The 20,377-nt window shown below is 40.1% G+C and overlaps 2 protein-coding genes across 5 annotated transcripts in view; both read left to right on the forward strand.

Moving 5' to 3' along the window:
• The first annotated feature begins 870 nt into the window (after positions 1-870).
• prdm2a (PR domain containing 2, with ZNF domain a) lies at positions 871-9,489 on the forward strand. 4 transcript variants are annotated; one of them, XM_079675419.1, is made up of 4 exons: positions 871-1,016; positions 2,439-2,508; positions 3,063-7,196; positions 7,669-9,489. In XM_079675419.1, the coding sequence occupies exon 3, from the start codon at positions 3,134-3,136 to the stop codon at positions 7,181-7,183; it is 4,050 nt and encodes a 1,349-aa protein (XP_079531545.1). In that variant the 5' UTR covers positions 871-1,016; positions 2,439-2,508; positions 3,063-3,133; the 3' UTR covers positions 7,184-7,196; positions 7,669-9,489. The 4 variants fall into 4 exon arrangements, with proteins under 4 accessions (XP_079531545.1, XP_079531547.1, XP_079531548.1 ...); XM_079675421.1 differs by having other exon boundaries at positions 3,066-7,196; XM_079675422.1 differs by lacking the exon at positions 871-1,016 and adding an exon at positions 1,041-1,356 and having other exon boundaries at positions 3,066-7,196.
• A 5,787-nt stretch (positions 9,490-15,276) lies between these two features.
• The window catches only part of LOC307036054 (kazrin-like), a 182,975-nt gene continuing 177,874 nt past the window's right edge, over positions 15,277-20,377 (forward strand). Inside the window, 1 exon segment of the mRNA XM_079676036.1 lies at positions 15,277-15,367. Coding sequence (XP_079532162.1) covers positions 15,292-15,367 — 76 coding nt within the window. The 5' untranslated portion in view covers positions 15,277-15,291.

The following is a 20,377-nucleotide window of genomic DNA, read 5'->3' on the forward strand; positions in this document are numbered from 1 at the left end:
TATTGCCAATGAACCAGCACATGTTTTTGCAAAATGCAATTGAATCAAGTTTAAAGCAGTATTGCATTTGTTTTAACTGCTTTGCAGACAAGCTCATATTAATGTATTATATTTGTCTATCATAATAAAAAAAAATGCAATACTTATACTGTATTAATTGCAACAACAAACCGAATGAACACACTCATATAACAATATACCCTTAAATATACACATTTTAAAATGCTTATACCATGTAAACAACTCCTAGCTTTCAGTTTTTACGTAAATGAAACTGTATTCAACAGCACACTGAAGTTATTAATTCTTTTGAATGAGACCTTGGTATATTGCGCCCTCTATTGGCTAAATTAACACACTGCAAGGGTCGATTTCAGATAGAAAATTATGATTTTTAAAACAAGTTGTATTCATATTTGTCAACGCCTTTTTTTGTTACGAGCTAATATAACAGAATATGTAGTTAGTTTTAAAATTCAAAGTTCTACATAAGCATAATGAAAAAAAAAAGCAGTAGGCAGCAGTAGGTAAAACTACCTGGCCATCAGTTTATATTTTACAATTTAAATTTGGTTTCAATCCTCTTATTTTAAATGAAAACATTTTTTATTATTACTATTCTCATTATTAGTCATTATAGCCCAACACTGAAATGTAGATAGACAACTATATTTCTAGCATAATTTCTGAGTGCAAGCATTAGATTTGTACATGTTAAAGAAAAACATATTGCAAAGTCTTGCAATGAAGTACTTATGTTCTCGTTTTAGTCTAAGGTGAGTGACAGCTGCCTTTTGCTCTGAAGAGTTTTCTTCCTCTTCTTCCAGCGCCATAACAAGCCTGTTGCTGATTGGTCAACATTTGACATCCACATTTTCGGACCAATCAGAACACCTGATTTCCATTGGTACATTGGGGAAGAAGAAAAAGATAACAGAACTGTACACAACCTGCACGAGAGGAACATTTCAAATCATTCTACGGAAGTTAGCATGTTCGGGAAGTGTCACGTGCAGGTTTGTATTAACTGTCAGTGTTTGTAACGGTCGTTCTATCCTATATATAGCCAGGGCTTGCGAGCTAGCATTGCAGCTAGCACATCACTGTTGAAGCTGTAATAGCGATAACAGTAGATTTATTTCACTTGATAAGTGCAGCGTTGTTTTAGGACATTGGCGGTTGAAGTGAAGTCATTCGTGAGTTGTTTCCCTATATCAGTCGGGGAGTGTAGGGCTATTTTAGAGAAGCCAGTTGACCTTTTTAAGATAGCAGCCTCTGTAGCATAACAGTAATGTGACGACGTGTTGTGTGACCAGCTAGCAATGGTGCAAGGACGGGGGAGCGTCATCAAGCCAGGTGAAGCAGAGGCGTGTGAAAGCTAATCCGAGTTGTGTAATTATAATATAAAAATAGATAATTGCTTTTTTATACATCTATTTGATGTGTTATAAGTGTCACTTAAGCCTGTTGCTGCTCAGTTGAAAATAGAAGTTGAATATTCCGAAAACTGGCTCACATAATTCAGTATACGGAAAGGCCCTTTTAATGGTGCTGCAACAATTTTCGATTCTGTTAATATATCATGACTCGGTTGTATCTGTGCACATAGACATTTCTTAAAATTGTTAATGGATAACAAATATAAACACGAGCTATAAGGTCTTTGTTTACATTTCCTCTCGTGCCCCCTCAGTTGCCTAATAACCGCTTGTAATGCAATTATTATGTAGGCTGAATTTAAATGCATACAATTCTATCCAAACTGTTAACGGATAACTGAAGAAACAATTGAGTATTGCTGACTTTAATGCTTTAAGAGCTAATGCGGCTGTGAGGAGCAGGTGGAAGAGCACGACAAATCAGACTGTCACCCGTGATGAGCCTGCCATTTTGTCTTACCAAGCATCTAATGATTGAATGTTATGTTTACATGTTTTGGAATAATAAATGAAAGGTGGCTATTAAAAATAAAGACTTACATTTAAGGTATGTGTAGCAGCTGCCAGTTGTGAAAAGGTAATCTGTGTAGCAGGTGGTGTAAAGTTACCATACCAGGGTAAATAAAGTAATCTGGGGACAGATTAGCTGTATTTTAGGACTGTACTCTCTGTAGGCAACTTGCAAATACAAATAAAACACTTAAAGGATATGACATAGTGTAACAAGGCGGGGTTACATACATTATTGCTGTGTTTGTTGGTACATTTTTTTTTAATGATTGGGGTACATTAGCATACATTAAAAAAAACAGGACCCAAGGGTTACTCAGCATGCAAATGACTAAAGAGATAAAGTATGTCTGCTCCCACACCACAGCTGTTCATTTTGATCAAATTGAACTTCTTATTATTCAGTAGTTTAGTCCTAAGTGTTATATTATATAATGGGTTTAATCGTTTTTTTTATAATCACTTTTTTTGTTTTCTTTCTCCTTGCAGCATAAGAAAAAGCCTTTATGTTAATCCGTCAACAAATCATGTCTCTCACTCTGCACTGAACATTAAAATGGTAAGATGGCATGATGACAATTCTACACAAAACTTTATTGAAATGTTTAACAACTGGTTCATATTTTAAATAATAGGAAATAAATGGTCATTATGGTTAGAATTTGTTTATAAGCGTTATATAATTGTATATCTTATTATATATTTTACAATATTGTTCATGGCTGATCAATTATGTCCAAACAAATTAATAATAGACTTAAGATAATTAAAACAATAACATTGTGCTGTGATAAAGCATGTGGACCATATCCTAAACATGTTTACAATGTAATAGTTTTCAAAATAACTGTAATACAACTCAGGAACAAGTGTGCCCGGTTAGCTCACCTGGTTGAGGGGGCGGCTAATACAGGTTCAAATTGGTATGACCGTTACTATTATTAGTAGTTTAATTGTTTTACATAGTCATTTTGATCAAGAGATAAACGATCGCCTGTGATGCATTATTTTGCGCTAAAGTATAAATAGTGAATGATTGGTTAATTTGATGTGTATCTTTCAGCTATGCTAGTTGTGGGTTGCTAAATGACAATATTTTCTTTATCTTTTCAGTAGGTGTGACAACTGTAAAAGATCCTGTGCGACAAACTTCCTTCAGAGAGCTGTATACAACCTCCACAAAGATGGAGGACTCTCCTCACCTATACATCTCAGAATTTGTAGAGAATGAGGACATGGATAAGATGGACATTAATCAAGAGGAAACCAATATTGCATCCGACATGGTTAAGTCACCATACCAGGACACTGAGAGGGACTCAAACTATTTTCAATGCCAGCACTGTGAGAGACACTTCACCACCAAACCAGGCCTGGAACGACACATGCACATCCACACCTCCGCAAACAACGATGCTCACAAATACAAAACCAATATTTCACTAGCTTCGAATCTGGAGCAGTTGCACCATGAGAAGGTAAAGCCTCTGGATTTAGCAGGCTCGGCCATGCAGCTTCATACTTCATCCACCACTGGCTCTAATACTCTCATTGTGTCCTCTGGTGACCACAACGCTCAGCCAGACAAACCGGGAGTGTCAGAGGGGCGTCATGCTTGCAAGTACTGTGAAAAGGTATTCACTACACATACCAACAAGCGGCGGCATGAGCGAAGGATCCACGAGCAGCACCTGCAAGTCACACATGTGGAAAAAGCCCATCTGCCCCAAGAGGAAAACGTTGAGGGGATGTGCAGTGAAACAAACCAACAGGAAACGGAGCTTGTTGACAAAATGGCACCTGCAGCTGTTCTGGAGAACGAAGTGGGACACGCAGAACAATACATGCTTGACATCTCTAGCAATATTTCAGAGAATCTTAGCTTTTATATTGATGGAAGGATAGTGTCAACAAGTACGATCAGTAGCTGTGAAGCAGCTGAGGTTCATTCTGGGTCTGCAACTGTAGTTGGACTGGACGCCCTGATTCTAGACCCCACCCAAATCAGCCAGGTGTTAAATACAGATTCAGAGATGTCTGGTCAACCACTGGCAAGGAGAAGAACCGCGACACCTCCGCTTTTACCACAAATTAAAACTGAACTGGAGTCTGACGTGATTGTGTCTTCTTCCTCATCTTCACTTGTATGTTCTATAATAGAGAATCTTTTTCCTCAGAATACAGAGGGTACATTGGTGCAGAAGGAAAGAACTGTGTTTCTGTCTCCAAAGCTGAAGCAGCTGCTGGAGAAGCAGGATGGCCTTAAACTCGCACTCATCGCAGACGGCCAGAAGCCTTTATCACCCGTCTCTCTGTCTGTGCTGCCTGCAGGGACAGGACGGTTCAAAAGAAGGACTGGGTCTCCTCCACCGAGCTCTCCACAGCAAAGCCCTAGAGAAGAAACGGCAGATAGTGGAGATTGTGAAGCTGTGAATACAGGACAGACGGAGACCCAACATAGTTCACCTGCGCACCAAACAGCCAATGTGAAGGATGACACAACCCCACCTGAGGAGGAGCCACAGACGGAGAGCTGGCCTCCCTCCACCGGCGGTAATTCCTGTAACCAGCAACCACTGGATCTCTCCAACACAGTCAAAAGCAGTGAAGACATAGCTTCAGCCGATTCGGCGCTGGATTTGAGTTTCCAAAAAACAAATCATGGGGAATCTGAACTGATGTTAAATTTCATTTCACATGCAGTTTTAACAGAAGGAAAATCAATTGAAGGCATGATGGGAATGACCTTAATCGATAGTTTAGAGCAAAATATAAGCTTCATGAATCCAGACACCTCCTTACTGACAGACTTCACCATACTTACAAGTCAAGATATGATGAGCCCAATGCAGTCTATGGCAGAAGGGCTTGTTTATGGTCTTACACTTCCCTCCAATTCCCTGACTCCATCACCCTCCCTGACCCCTCTCTCCTTGCAGCCATCTTCACCGTGCACCATAGCATTCACCACCCATGCTTCACACACAGGGCTCTCCACTGCTCCTTCATTAATCACAGTGTTGGCACCGTCACATATTTCAAACCGACCAATCCAGGTATTAGCCCCTGATATATCACAGGTAACCTGCACGGAAAATGCATTACATTTTTCAGAGTGTGATTTAACTACTGGATTTGCCACTACAAATTCTGCCGACCCTGTCACTCTCTCCCAACCTTTTCACCCGACTCTAAATCTACCCAGCCACATGTTTCTCTCTGATCAAATAACACTCAATCCGCCTATATTGGAGTCCACTCCTACGTCAGAAGGGCAATTCACACCCACTGTAACTTTCAATGATTCCCTCATCAACTCGTATAACCTAACCAGCAACACGGTGTTGATAGAGTGCACAATAGCTCTTGAAGCCCCGGGGAGTATAGTCCCTGCTGCAGTCACCTTACAAGAAAACACTGCTGAGCCTCCAGCACCTACACAGATGGTTGTTAATCACGTCGAACAGGAACAGATTGTATCAGTGCCCAACCCGCAAACTGAAGACCCCACTATTCTGATGTCATCCATCGCAGAATCAGTTACTCTATCCACCATCGGCGCCTCAGTGCTATCTGATTGTCCTGCTCCAGTGAGTGAATCAGGTCCTGACCCAGAGCTTGTTGTTAACGCGGAGCCATCGACCATCAAAGAGGAAGAAGCTGCTGACAGCACTGTTTCCGCCCCCGAAACCCCATCTAAAACCACGCCTTCTTCTGAGAAAGCCGAAGAGGAGCAGACTTTCACCAAGAATTTCATCTGCAACGTGTGCGATAAGCTTTTCCATTCAATGAAAGAACTGGGCCATCATGTAGGTGACCATGCTGATGAATGGCCCTACAAATGTGAGTTCTGCGTGCTGCTGTTCAGCAAACCCTCCGCTTTGCTCGATCATCGATCAAGCCTCCACGGGGTGGGCAAGACTTATGTTTGCAGTGCATGCACGAAGGAATTTGTCTACCTTTGCAATCTAAAACAGCATCAGGAAGAATTACATCCCGGACAGCAGTGTACATACACAGAAGAGGAAAAGGGAAAACTAAGACCTCAGAACTTCAATAACTTAACAAAAGTCACCACGGAGACCTCAGTGCCCGACGCTGCAGAGGATCCGAAGGTGAAAAAGGAAGAAGGGGAAGTAGATGAGGCTGCTGAAGAACTGTTAACAACTATAAAAATCCTGGCCTCAGATGGAGCCAAACTCAAAGGGCCGGATGTTCGTCTCGGCATCAACCAACATTACCCCAGCTATAAGCCCCCTCCGTTTCCCTACCATAACAGGTCCACCACGGGCACCTTAGCTTCAGCCACAAACTTCACCACCCACAACATCCCACAAACCTTCAGCACGGCCATTCGCTGCACCAAGTGTGGGAAGAGCTTTGATAACATGCCAGAGTTACATAAGCACATCCTGACTTGTGCGAATGCCAGCGATAAAAGGCGATACACCCCCAAAAGGAATCCCATCCCACTACGCCACTTTGCAAAAACTCAAAATGGAGTTCTATCTACCACTAACTCCACTAATGGACTAAATGCGTCGAACAGACCCAGCCAGTCCAACAGGTCCAAACCTAACCAAGATTCAGCAGTAAAAGTAAAGTTCAAGGTGCTGAGCAAGAGGAAGAAAAAGTTGGTCCAAAGGGTCATGCCACAGAGGAACAAGTCAGTCCCTTCATCGAATAAAATGTCACCCGCACATGTGGATGAGCAGCAGGAGATCTTCGTCTGCCCGCACTGCAGCAGGGAGTTCACAATGCGCCGCAGCAGAACCAAACACATGGCCGTCTGCCCCAAGAAACCCAAAGAGGTGAAGAAAAGGAAAGAAGGAGGCATCTCTGTGACGAAGGAGAATGATGGACACCTGCACAGAGGAGCTGAAGAGACACAACAATCCTCACCTCTGCATAAAACCAGACTGCAGACTTCTAGCCCTGCTAAAAGACCCGCCATCCTACCAGTGCAAACCGTCCTGTCAAACAAAAGAAGTAAAATAATTATCAAAGAGAGCACACACCTGAAACAAGACACGCCCACTCTGAGTGAACTTCCCATCGTTCGCACTTTTAACCCCTCTATGCGACAGTATAGCCGAATGCAGCACAGCGTCAAAAGGATGCCCATTAAGATCACCATAGTGAAACCACAGCAGGCTGCAGCGCAGAGGGAGGAGCGGCCCCCCACCCCGGGTCCAGAGGACAGCAGCAGCTCTGAGCACAGTCCTGCAGTCTGAAGGGGACCCTCAGGTAGTTAATGTTTATTTAACAGTTCATTTAAATAATAAAAATGACAATGATCAAGAGCTCTGTATACAAAAAACATTGTAAACAAAGAAATTACAGTCATTCCTAATTTTCTGATACTGATATAGCAGCCTCTACAATATGCAAGCCTCTTAACATGATATACAGTATATTTATGGAATAAACATTTTGGAAAGACAGAAAATAATATATCGGCACTGCTCCATCCCTAAAAAAAACTAATAATTCAAATGTTATGTATAGAATATATATATTAAAAAAAATCTTATGTTTTAGATTTTTGTATTCTTGAATGAAATGTTTTTTGTTTGTTTTTAAGGCATCTTTGAGTATTTAAAAAAGCGCTACAAAATATTAAATGTTTTATTATTTTGAATTAACAAAAGTAAGCAGTAACCCATTGATTTCAGCATCCTAACGTCCATCTCTTTGTTTTCCGGACCTTGCTGTGAAGCTGCTCATACAGGAGAGAACTGCTCCCCATCACACTGTAAAGTTCATGGACCCAGGTTGCATCATACTGTACAAGAAATGACTGATTTCAGGACGGATATAACGGACAACTTAGCGCTGCAGTGAGTGGATGTATTTAACTGAGAATCTGAAGGCTTTTCTAGTCGCTCTGAGTTTTGTAGAGTTCTCCTTTCAGTTCGTAAACTTTCTGTCAACGGCTTGGATTTGCACTTTTGAAGTTAGTCTGACTGCTACGTGTCACAAATTTGGAAAGGAAGTGGGAGGACGTGAGGCTGGAAGGATGCTCTCATTTCCTACTTTCTGTGTTCTTTAGAGAGGATGGCAGGGGGCAATCATTCTCAGCATGCATTTGCACTTTTCCTTATCTGTCGTCTGTGGCCTTTTGGTTTGAACTCTTTCTGCATGCTGCAAGCTTATACTACAGCTGTTCTCATTCAGGAGGGATTATGTTGATGCAATTAGGCCTTACACACGGAATCTGATGTTGATTAAAAGGAATCAGTGTAAGTATATAATAATAATAATAATAATAATTTTATATAAAAGACACATCAAGATTACTTCTAATACAACATAATCATATACAAGTAGGACTCTATAGTTCAGTGTAATAATGGCCTTTAGCTACCTATACACATTTTTGTTAGAGATATCAGCAACGTTAACTACTATTATGAAAGTCAGTGTTTTTAATGTTGTAAATGTAACCTGGTAGATTGAATGCTACCGTCATTGCAAATTGCAATAGTAAGTAATCTGGTCGGCCCAGTTGCTATGTGATTCAATGCGAGTTAGAGAATAGTGCTCTATGTGCCCTAGAATGGTTTACAAAACGGTTTTCCTACGAAACATCTAATTGGTTTAATTTTCGGGTTTATATCGCACAATGAAATGTTCTTTTGGGAAACAGTTGCGTTGGCACTGCAATTCAAAACAAAAGCACTGTTTAATTTGTACAGCTTGAATGCGTCATAGCCACTATTACAATAGCTAAAGTTAAATTCTAAACAACACTGACTGATATTTAACTCCAGTGCTTTGTCTTTGCTTCACTACTTTCAGAATTCTATTGACAACTATATATATTTACAGTCTGCTTGTAGGTTTTTCTCCTGCACCAGTTTCACAAAATCAATGTCAGAATGATCTGTCTGTGTGTGTGTGTGTGTGTGTGTGTGTGTGTGTGTGTGTGTGTGTGTGTGTGTCCCACTATACATCTTCATTAGATTAGAAATACTGTCTGTTTTCTTCATTGCTTATAACCTGCTGTCAACAGTTTATTGTGTGAAGTGTAGTTAATTACATGTAGAAATCACAACATGGAAATGTGAGATCAGTGGTTGGGTATTTTTAGCTGGAACACCTACTGTACAGTGACACATGGAAATGTCATGGAGTGATTGCAATGAGTTGTATCTGTTGAATTACATTTTGTATAAGCTATTAGTTTGAAGATGCAGTGCTATACAGGGTAATCATTTAATCATCATGAACTGATTTATTTGTATTTAGGCAAACTAAAGCTTGACAATATCTTATATCTGAGAGATCTCTATTTTAAATGTTTGCCTTTTCAAACGTTATAGCTCCTTCAGTGTGTTGGGTGTACAGGGCGGTTTTTGAGACTGTTATTTAACTGTGAAAAGTGCTTGTAGCATTTCAAAGTGTTAATTGAGTCATGTTTATTTATTAATTATTTAAAATCACGTTATCAATATCTGAACAGTCCTCTGTATGATTTGCACTAAAGTTTTTTCAAGCGAGTGTTCAAAATAAATGGAGAATGTTAAGATTAAGAAAAGTTTGTGTGACAGTTTCTTTTGTAAACAAATCAGATGAATCACATCATTGTTGGATTTTTTTTTAAAGTAAAAGTGTGGATTTCATTTCGGGAAATTAAAGAATAGTCTCCTTTCTTATTTTCCTTTCTAGAAAGTTTTAAAACGTCCAGGTGGTGGCACACTTTCCTCACTTTGAAGAGCATCACTCCTTCTATCCCACTACTGTTAGAAAATCCATCTACAGTACAGCGACACATGTTCTTATTCTATTTTTTAAATAGTTCTCATTTCTCACCAGGATATTAAAATGTGGAAACTGGATGAAAGCTAGAATATGTGTCTGTGACCTGTTTTCTGGAAGCGAGGGGGATTATTCTGTGAATTAGCTTTCACTGTCACCATTTTATTTCCCATGTTTGCTAATTCATATTTAATACCTACACATGAGTGAGGATCAAAGAGGAAAAGTCAGAATACAAAACAATATTGTGTTAAACTTTTTACATTGAATGGTACTCCTTCTGTATAGGAGATGTATATATAATACATCTCTGTATGTTGATGGAGTTTTGAAATCTAAAATACCATAATGCAGCATGAGAATACTTGAACACCCCTTTGACTAATTAACAACAGCAAAAATAGCAACAATATGCTGTGCTGTTAAATTAGTTCAATTCCATGAGCATTTGGCACCTTTGTATAAATAGGGTGTTGTTGTGTTCTGATATACTCCTGCCAATAGGGGGCGCAGTTTAACCAGAGTAACATAGAATGTTGAGAGAATAAAGTGTATGCCCGGGAGTTGATGCTGTGGCGGGGAAGCATGAACAACAGTAAAGAGCTTAGTACCTTAGTACCCGTATCCTCTGTCCCTTGCTTCATTAATGTCTTTTTACTGATACACAACAGGTGAATGGTTGAATGATGACTCACGCGCTCTGAGGGTTACTAAAGTAATCTTGCTTTGTTGTTTTTTTAATTTTTAATTATTTAATCTCTGGGGGTATTTCAACACATTTACATTAAAAGTGATGAGTCAATGTTGTGATATCATGTAATATATACATTATTCAAAAAATAACAAATTATATGCATTAAAATATGTGCACTTACTGAGCTGGATATCACACAGAGAAGCGTCTCAGTCAATGCCATGGCTCTCAAGAAGACTAATCTGGACTTTGGAAAGTGTAAGCAAAGTAAGCTGTGAGGGGGGAATCTAATGGAAAGAGTATAGCAATAACGTAAGAGAGTAACAAAGTAGGGGACCAAGTATTCTTGGAAGTTGTACATAACAAATTGCCAATAATCTGCTGAGAGCTGCGGTAATGCCCTCAGAAGATATCCTGCAGGATCCCGGCAAAAAGAGCGGGAAAATGTCCAAAAAGCCAGACCCAAAACACCTGTCTCCACCAGCTGTTATCTCCTAACGAAGCAGTATGGCTGTAAAAAGACTCATCTCAACTCTCTTTCAACCAGTTACTTTTCAAAATGTGGAATATTTTGATTACTTAGTCAGTTGCAGAATTATGTAGCTGAACAAGTTGACTGTATAGAAAGGTGAGTGTATACAAAGATGTCAGTTCAGTAGCAGTGAATTGAGGAATGATCATGTGTTGGTAATTATAACCTAACAGTCAGAGCAGAGAATAAACTAATACAGATATTCAGTTGGCAAACCACATTCTAAGAGACGTTTAATCCGAACATTTTGAACCCTGCATTTTTTACATCAGGGTCAACTTGTCGCTTAGCAGTCTTCTTCTACCATGTGTTTCTGGGTGCTTTCTCACTCCCTTAAGATCCATTAAGAAGCATGATACCATTACAAGCAATGTGTCTGACACATGTCCTCATGTGCAGACTGTACCAACCATAGACTGTATAACAACACGTCTCATTTCGTGTTATAGTCACGGAAAAAAAATCAATAGATTAAATTAATTTTGTGACTATAACACGAAATGCCGTGAGACTGGGTTGCAACAGGTATCACATTCTCACTCCCAACTCGGCCTATGTTGACGTTATGTCAGGGTCCCTTGTTCGTCACTTTCCAACGCACGGGGAGGCCCTTTAGCGTCAACTTTCGGGGATGTCCATAGAATTCTATAGAGCTCCCTAAACGTATGTAACAGACAACTTGAAATTGTGAGCGAATGCTTCCCACTGCGTGATTGAAAATACTTTATAAAAAAAAAAGGACAATAAACAAAGGAATCTTCACCACGGCCGGAGAAAATACATTGAGCCCCCCTATAGTCAAAATCTGAGACACCGTTTAAAGCATATTAAAGATAATATATAGAGAGCATGATGTTTTTAATGCAACGCAGTCTCGCATCGCGTGCTTCAGAACGGGCCGCGGCCGTTGAATTTCAACGCAGCGGGGAGCATTCACTCGCGATCTCAAGTCGTCTGCTACATACGTTTAGGGAGCTCTATAGAAGTCTATGGACATTGGAAAGTGACGACAAGGGACCCTGACATAACGTCAACATAGGCCGAGTTGGGAGTGAGAATGTGTTGCCTGTACACAAGAACCAACAGAATAACATTTGATTTGTTTAGCTCATTTAAAGTAAACTAAATTAACGACGAACACTGACTGTAGCGAATTGCTGGCCTGTGTCGACACACTCTCTCTATTAAACACTAACAGACGGAGAAATGAAATCACACATTAACAGATGGAGAAATAAAATCACCCACTAACAAACCAAAAGTGATCTCTGCCTAAATGGAATTGTTCATTAACGTGCAGCGCTGTGGGCATGGATTTAATTGTGATTTCGGCAGTTACGCAGAATCTTTTATTTGCAGCATGCAGATAACACAAGGGTCAGGGGAAATATACTTGTTATGGTTCTCCAGTATTATGAGATTGCACTAGAAACAGTAGCTGTGACATTGACGTATCACTGTAATTCCCCCTCATCCCATTGCTTCATGGTTATAGGCAACATGGTAATAAAACACAGTTGCACACGACTCAGCAGCGGCAGGTGAAGCGAGCTGGTTCAGCCTCGTGTTCTTATGTAAGGGCTTGTGGGTTTGTTCGCCCCCTGGTGAAGCTTATATTTGAAGCTTTTGGTACTTTTGTGACAAAACAACACAAGTAGTTTGGATTATGTCGGATATCTTTTACTCTCTTGACAAGTTCAAAGCTCCAGCAGAAGCTATCAGATACTCTTAGGATTCCTTGCAGATGTGAGGCATTGAATACACTGAATGTCCTTTTTTTACTGGTTAAAAATTAATTACAGTGTTGGGGAATAAGGGACCAGCCTTCAGGTGCTTTAGTGGCTGGCAGAGGATTTTTGTTTGGGGAGTCGGTGTACCTATAGCGACAATCCACAGACCAGAGGTACAGAATCTCCCAGAGCTCACAAGCTCAGCAATAACTTCAAACTGCGAGGCTGCATTTGTATGCTCAACACGGAGTCAGCTCGTAGCCCAGGGCCATGTTGAATCCTCTCAGGAAGTTATGATGAGGAGTTAAGACACATGATCAGAGTTGATTGAAAACAAAAACATCCATCCCAGAAGTCTGAGGAGAAGGCTTTGATCTCCTTCTCGTTAATTTCGTCACACTAATTGAAAGTTTGGCAAACATTATTAATGCTCAACAGAACCCAGAAATATAATGAGGCGCAGTGTAATGTTCCCAGTGTGTTTTTAGAGTCATCATCAGGATATCACTGTTTAATGTTTACTTAACTTAAAGGTCCCCTATTATACTCTTTTTCAATTATATATTATAGGGTCTCAAATATATACACAACATGTCTCTGAAGTGTTCTGCTCGAAATACCAAACAGATCATGCCATTAAGCCCTCTTTTTCAGCCATGTTTCAAAAGTGCAGATTTTGTATCTGCAGCTTTAATGCTAATGAACTGCTGCTGGCCACACCCCTCTGAGAGATGATTGGTTCGAAAAGGTTCAAGGTTAGTTTTTAATACAAAGAGGCAATTCAGTGCTTCACATAGGCATTTAACACATAATAATTAAAAACAAAACAATTTAAAAAAGACAATTCATAAAAGGGGACAAAAGAATGGTTTAAAAAAAATATATAATGGTGCTCTAGGAGGAGATTCAGGTAATAAGGTGGGCGGGTGTTACCTTGGATTGTTATTAGCTTAAGGTTGCACAACCCAAAAAAACATTGTGACATCACAAAGTGGCTTTTTCTGAGGGGACACATATTTATGAAAGACATGAAAAAGTGGATTTTGCATAATATGTAACCTTTAACAATAACCTCCTTTTTCAGTTTCTATCTCACTACTTTTTCATAAAGTAATTTGGGGCTGTTAGAAGAGTCTCTGCCTTGAAAGTTTAAAGTTATCTAGTCAAGGTCATATATTGGGCTTGCAGATAATAAAGCTATCTTTCTGCCTCTGACTACTTATATAACACAGAGTAAAAAAAAAAGACAAACTCATCTCTGGGATTACAAAATAAGCAACCCCCACCAAGCAGCCCTGTGTGAGAGCTTTAATGCAAACAGTATACTGGGGTAACACACTTTGGTACAAGTCTCCTCCCTCTCTGCGTGCTGTTCAGGAGCAGAACAGACATGGTAATGAGGACATTAATAAAGGATGCCGATACATTTTTAATGATCCACTGGCCCCTTTAGTTTCAAAATGATTTTCATGTCCGTGGTTGAGTTTTCGATTCCAAATCCGTGTTTTGCTCCGAGCGCGACTTGCAAATGTGCTATTTTTTGCCTGCATGAACAAAGTGCTGCATAAGACCTGCATATACACCTGACTGTGTGTGTGAGAGATAGAGAGATGCAGGATCAGTCTTCTCTGTCTATATTTGGAAGATAATACTTGAAGCAGGAAAGTAAGGAGGGGGAAAAAAGTCGAAACTCTATTATCCTGAAGTTAACTTGGCTTGGAGCCAGGCATTAAACACAAAGTGAAGAGAAGAAAAGTAAGGGGGGAAGTTTACTGTATACCAAAAAATCCAGTACTGGAAATGAGATCTGCTTTGGTTGTCGCACTGTGTGGTTGTGTCAGTTACTTTTTTTGTTTTTACGTCCATGTTCAGCTTTAATTTTTGATGAATTCCCTCTCTGTGACTTCTCCCATCTAATATGGATGCAACAGACCTCCGACCACATTAAGAGAATGCTGCTATTTGCTTTTAGAGCATATTTGACAGCAATCCTCAAACTTACCAAATTAGTTTTCTGCAGAAATCAGATGTCAGGTTTATCTTTTGTGAATCTTTCCAAACATTTGACCATGTTAACTTACTGTTGAGGCATCAGATTGGATTAAAAACAGGGGGATAAGAGAGTAAGATAAACTGGCTTTACACTCTTACACACACATCCTGCCTTTCCCCACTTTCGTCAGGGGAGAGTCTGTCTTCTCTCTGCAGCAGGCATCTCTTTCTCACTGCTCTCTCTCTCCCTCCCTCCCTCCCTCTCTCCCTCTCTCTTGCTTTGTTCATGCTGTGTTTGCTGTGCTCTCTGTCTGAAGCAGTGCCACACTGGAGCACTAATGAGCAGGCTCAGAGCAAACCCAACACAGATCTCCCATCAGTTCAGGAGCAGCAGCATCTCTGACGCCATCTGAGTTTACGAGGCGCAGCACTGATCTGCAGTCAGCGGTGGGGGCAGCAGGGGGAGGCGCACAGGAGAGGTCGTGAGGTGTCTTCAGAGGCGAGATAGAGAGAGAGAGGGAGGCATCGCTCCAGAGTTACAGCAGACCTTCTCCACACTCGGAGGCTGACCCACAGTGCACTTTCTCTGGCTGAAGACGGAGGGACCTTTCCCCCTAAGAGAGGAGTGCAGCCATGGAGGAGATGCTCACCTGCAGCCGCAGCCCTTTCTCCCAGGTGTTCGGGCGGCAGGGTCAGCTCATGCAAGCCAGTGAGTGTTAACTTAGTCTGCAAGATGTCAAAGTTGTATTTGTCTTGCTCCATCCTCCATCCTGATTTAGTGTCTGAAACTGGGTGCAGACACTGTTCTTTTTGTATTAAATGCTAAACAGATATAGAGTGTTTTGTTATTATAATGTCAGATATTTAAAGCCAGTATGCCAAATAAAGATGTTTATGGAGGCAACAGTTGATGATGTCCCAGGTTCACCAAAAAACAGCTTTACCTAAAATGAGCACTTCTTTCTTAAAGAAGCTTTTTGTGCAATTCATAATTCAGTTATTTCAATATTTGTATTAGGGGTGTTAAGACATTTAGTCTGTTTTCTCTCTTGTAAAATAACTTGGAAAAATGTTATTAAATTCAGCTGCATGTAGCATCACTCTCTCAAATGTGTGGGTTTGACAATTTTGCTGCATATTGTAATGTTTACATCAATATTGAATAATTTCTAGTTTGTCACTGCGATGTGTTAACGTTGATGGAGTGTGATGCTGCGCTGATGAGGGATGTGAAAATGTGTGCGCCCGTGTGAATGTGTGTGCGCCCGTGTGTGTGTGTGTGTGTGTGTGTGTGTGTGTGTGTGTGTGTGTGTGTGTGTGTGTGTGTGCAGGAGCATCCTTTTCATGCGCACGGGTATCCTTTGATGTCTGTCTGACCGAACATGCCAGAGGTCTAAAAAGGGAACAGGAGAAAGCTATCAACAGACTTAAATTACAGTAGAAATGCAATGTATTTAATTTAAGACAACATTAGTCAATGATAGCTATAACACAATGAACAAGTATTGCAATTAATGCCTTTTTGGAGCCATAATACTTGATTTTCGTCTCGATTGATTAACAGAATATATGTTAATAATAGAATGCATTGTTGATTCGCAGTAAACTGAGTATTTGCTTATTTTATTAACTTATCTCCAAATAAAAAAATTAAATGCCTGTGCAATAAATGTTGCACTACGCACTTATTTATTTTTTGCAAGTAGGCCCAGGAGTGAATTGGCGGTAAAATAAATGGAATTGTACTCATTATGATGCTTATGTTTTTTTATTATCAATATTGGAAGGGAGTTTTTGCTTTAGGGGTGCTGCACACTCACAGTCCCCATGGAAACCCGGTCCTATGTCGGCACACTTATGCATTATGTGATGTGCGTTTGTTTGAATTGTGCTTATCAATCCCCACGGCATGACACAATCCACCTCGGATGTTCTGTACCAAGGTGCCTCATAATGTCTAAATCTGAAAATAGCATCCTTTGGCTCACCTGATTTGAAGTGTAGTGATTTTTCAAAGGCTTTGCTTCACATTTAGATTGTATATTTGCATACTTGTATCTGTTTGGCATGCTCTTCCATTGTGGTATGGAAATGGTTTTTTTCGTATTCCCTGTGTTCATTTGCTATGAGGCAGGACCTTCAGCTTTTTTAAGTGTAGCTCTACCATGTCTAATTTAATTTTTTCATTCATCAATAAATAATGGTGTGCTGCTAGAATGCTGTTTTGCAAAAGGAAAGCGTTGACCTATCCCTGGCCTTCCTTTGAATTGAAAAAGTTGCTCTTCTTTGAATGAGATGTTGTACAACAGAAACGCTTTGTATTAATGTTTTCATCAAACTGCCGCCTTTACTGTATACGACGTTCTGCTTTTAGGTCAAGGGTTGTTGTTTGTTATCCAGTCTTTAATTGTAATCAGAATTAGATTGGGAAGGTTTCCTGATTTGACCAATTTAAATAATGACTCATCATAGCAGAGTGGAGAGCGCAGCAGGCAGTGTTACACCACAGATAATCAAGGGAAAACCTACGAGAATGTTTCAATGTTGGAGGGACTTCAAGCTGTGTACTATCACACACTGAAAACACACTCGCACTGAATCATCTTTGGTATACATTTACTTTACACGTGCCAAAAAAGGGATCAGTTTATTCCTTCCACTTTCACCCCATTCAAACAAAACTTGAAAGAGAACTTGAAGTCAAACTGTGCTTCTCGCAGTGACTCCCCCCCAATGATCATTCAAATCATAGGTGAGAACACCTAAATGTCATTCCCTGGTTGTGAAAATCACATTATCATTGCAATCTGTTGTGCTGAATAACAGTCAGTCTTTCGCTCCCCAAGTTATCTATGCTCTTTGAAGCTTGTGCTGCATGTCTGCGATTTCGGATGTGCAGTAGAAGGGGAAGGGAAGGCAAGGGGGGGAGGGAGGGAGGGAGGGAGAGAAGAGGGAGGGGATATGGAGGGGATGAACAAGCTGCAAATTGTGTGAATAAGAGAGGGTGTTCTTTTTCTATTTTTAGCTACAACCTTACATACTGTTACACGGCTGCTGTGAGACTAATCCACAGTAGCGCTGGCTCGCAATATATGAACAGTAATTATAGGGGGATTTTTTTTGTTATCTTTGGCTGTCACCCATCACTGGATCAGGAGTCGCTCTGCTATATGCAAAGGCCTGCTTGAATTGCAAAGGAAAAAAAACCATTACATGAGTGTTGCACATGCCCAAGGACTTGAATATTAACAACCTTCTGGTGGTACCCTGGCAGAATAAACACTTGACAGATTTTTTCTTCTTCTCATGAATCACATTCACGTGGCAGTGCCAGGTGAATAATCCTGCTACGACTCTCTTGCTCCCCACCGGTGCTGTGATTTGTTCTGTGTTCAGTGTTGTGACGAGTTGTCAAAATTCCCTGAGCAGCAAATGCTCCTGTTTTTTTACGAGAGCGTGACAACTTAGTTCCCTAGCTACGAAGTGGTTCAACTTATCTCGGAAAAGTAATTTCTTACGGATATTTTAAAGATAGTTGATGGGTAGAGCATACCTTTTTAATAATAAGAACAAGCACAGATAGATTCACACACAAAAAAGCTCCAGACTTTTATTTCTTCCACTCCCTACTTGTTTACGATTGTTCTATTGTCTTTCTGTAATTGAAATGATAACATCCTGTTCCTCTTGAAGATTAAATACAATTCTCAACACAGTGATGTCTGTTGAATGAGCAAGAACGTACTGCTCAAAGGCACAAAATCATCTGTAGGCTGCTGATAGGATTAAGGAAGGATCGATGATATCACTTCACCATGGATTGAGATTTCTTCCAATCATAACTCACCTCCTTTTTTAACTCTAGTGAAACAAAAGCTTCTTGTTTTCTCATGGCTGCTATTGTCTTCTGGCCCAATTTCCAAATAACATTCTCCAGTTTGAAATCAATATCCCACACAAATGATTGACCATTTTTGTCAATTTTGTTCAAGCTCAATTAAGTGAATATCTTCATATTGTTTCCCTCAATATGTTAAGATACACAACTATGCTTACTTCTGCTTGCTCTGAAACTAGGATGAATTCACTGTCACTGATAAAGGTGGATGATTACTTCAGGATGAGGAGAGTATTTATTTTTCGTTTAGCAGTCAAAGTGGGACACTGTTTCCTCATTTTACCCTTGAATATTCCCTTAATACCCCTCAATAAACCGTCTGTAAATCCCTGCTCAGGAGACGGGAACGTGATTTGAAGTTTTAATATGTGACCACTGCAGGTGTAGAACATACTTTGGTCTTCTTTGAAGTGGTTAATTCCTCTCTTGCTTCCACTTGTGTTATGGTTCCAGCACACTCACAGATTCCTCACACCTCTTTACCCAGTGGGCTCTCCTGCAGTGGGAGATTAGCTTCATGCTCTTGGTGCTGCTAATCATGTAGAAGGAGTCACGTTGCAGGAGGTTTTTCTGGTACAGTAAGTGTGTGCACTCAGCAAGGTAACATCAATATTTTTCAGTCAAGGATTTGGGCTGTTTTCCCCTCTTTCCTTGTTTAATTTATTCTAGTTTGCGCTAAGGGTAACTTTGGAAAAGCCATTCTAACTGTTACTCTACAAGACCTGTGCATTCATACTATCATTTACCATGATGTGCTCCTTTTAACTAATTGAAGACATTTTGCCACAGGAGATGCATTATCGTTCAGCCAGATTTAAATGATCTCACACAATCAGTGAGGGTAAAATATAAAAATAATTCAGACTACAACTGTGAATCTTTTTTAATGTCATCTAGCGCTTTGAAGCAACACATGCTGCAGACTTTCAGGGTTAGCACACTCTGCTGATAGTGTGTTTTAGTGCTTTTCCTGGTGCACTTTGTCTACAAAGAGCATAAATAATGTTGCTCCCGGTGCTCGCAAACAAACAGCAGTAAAGATATGATGTTTTCACACTGGCTTCTTTTCAGTTTCGATGGCTTATTGAAGAATAACTCAAATTATATTATTTTGACTATAGTTTCAGTTTCTCTTGGGAACTTATTTCCATTTTAGTGGGTCTGTGATCTTGATGAAATGTATGAACCAAAACGTAACTTAAAAAAAGTAAAGGAAGAGATTATAATTATGTAGCGTGACCTGATGTACTTTATGTCTAGATCTGTTAGTGACCGGTCAATCACAGATGAATGCTATTGGTCTGCACCAGTGGACATACTCATCCTCACATGAGATGGAAATCATGGTTATGCATCTGTGAAGCTAAATCACATCAGAATCACCAGTAAATAGCTTGACACTGTGTTAACCCAGAGTAAGAACTATGCAAATATGTGCATATCCAAAGGTGATGAAATTCCTCAGTCGTTGGAAAGCTTTTGTGTCAAGATGTTCTGGGAAGCATTTTTTCTTCGTGTAATAAAAAAACAGACACCTTCATATTAAGCTTTTAAAACTCCTCACAGAGGAAAACTGCTGTCAATGCAATCGTTCTGATTTAGAAGGCGGATCAAAGGACACCTGGCACAAATTTACAATGCACCTACCTTCTAGGCCCTGTGCTTGGAATTAGACATCTCCCACTTCCATTAACCTTCAGATGAATGAGTGCGCTACCAGAGGAGCCTGATTTAATACAGAGTGAGGGTCAGCGGGCAATGTCTCTCCTTCGCTTCATCTTTCTTGTCCTTTCTGCTAAACCTTCCTGATATAAACTTTGT

The sequence above is a fragment of the Notothenia rossii genome, assembly GCF_949606895.1.
Source record: "Notothenia rossii genome assembly, chromosome: 4".
NCBI classification, from domain to species: domain Eukaryota; kingdom Metazoa; phylum Chordata; class Actinopteri; order Perciformes; family Nototheniidae; genus Notothenia; species Notothenia rossii.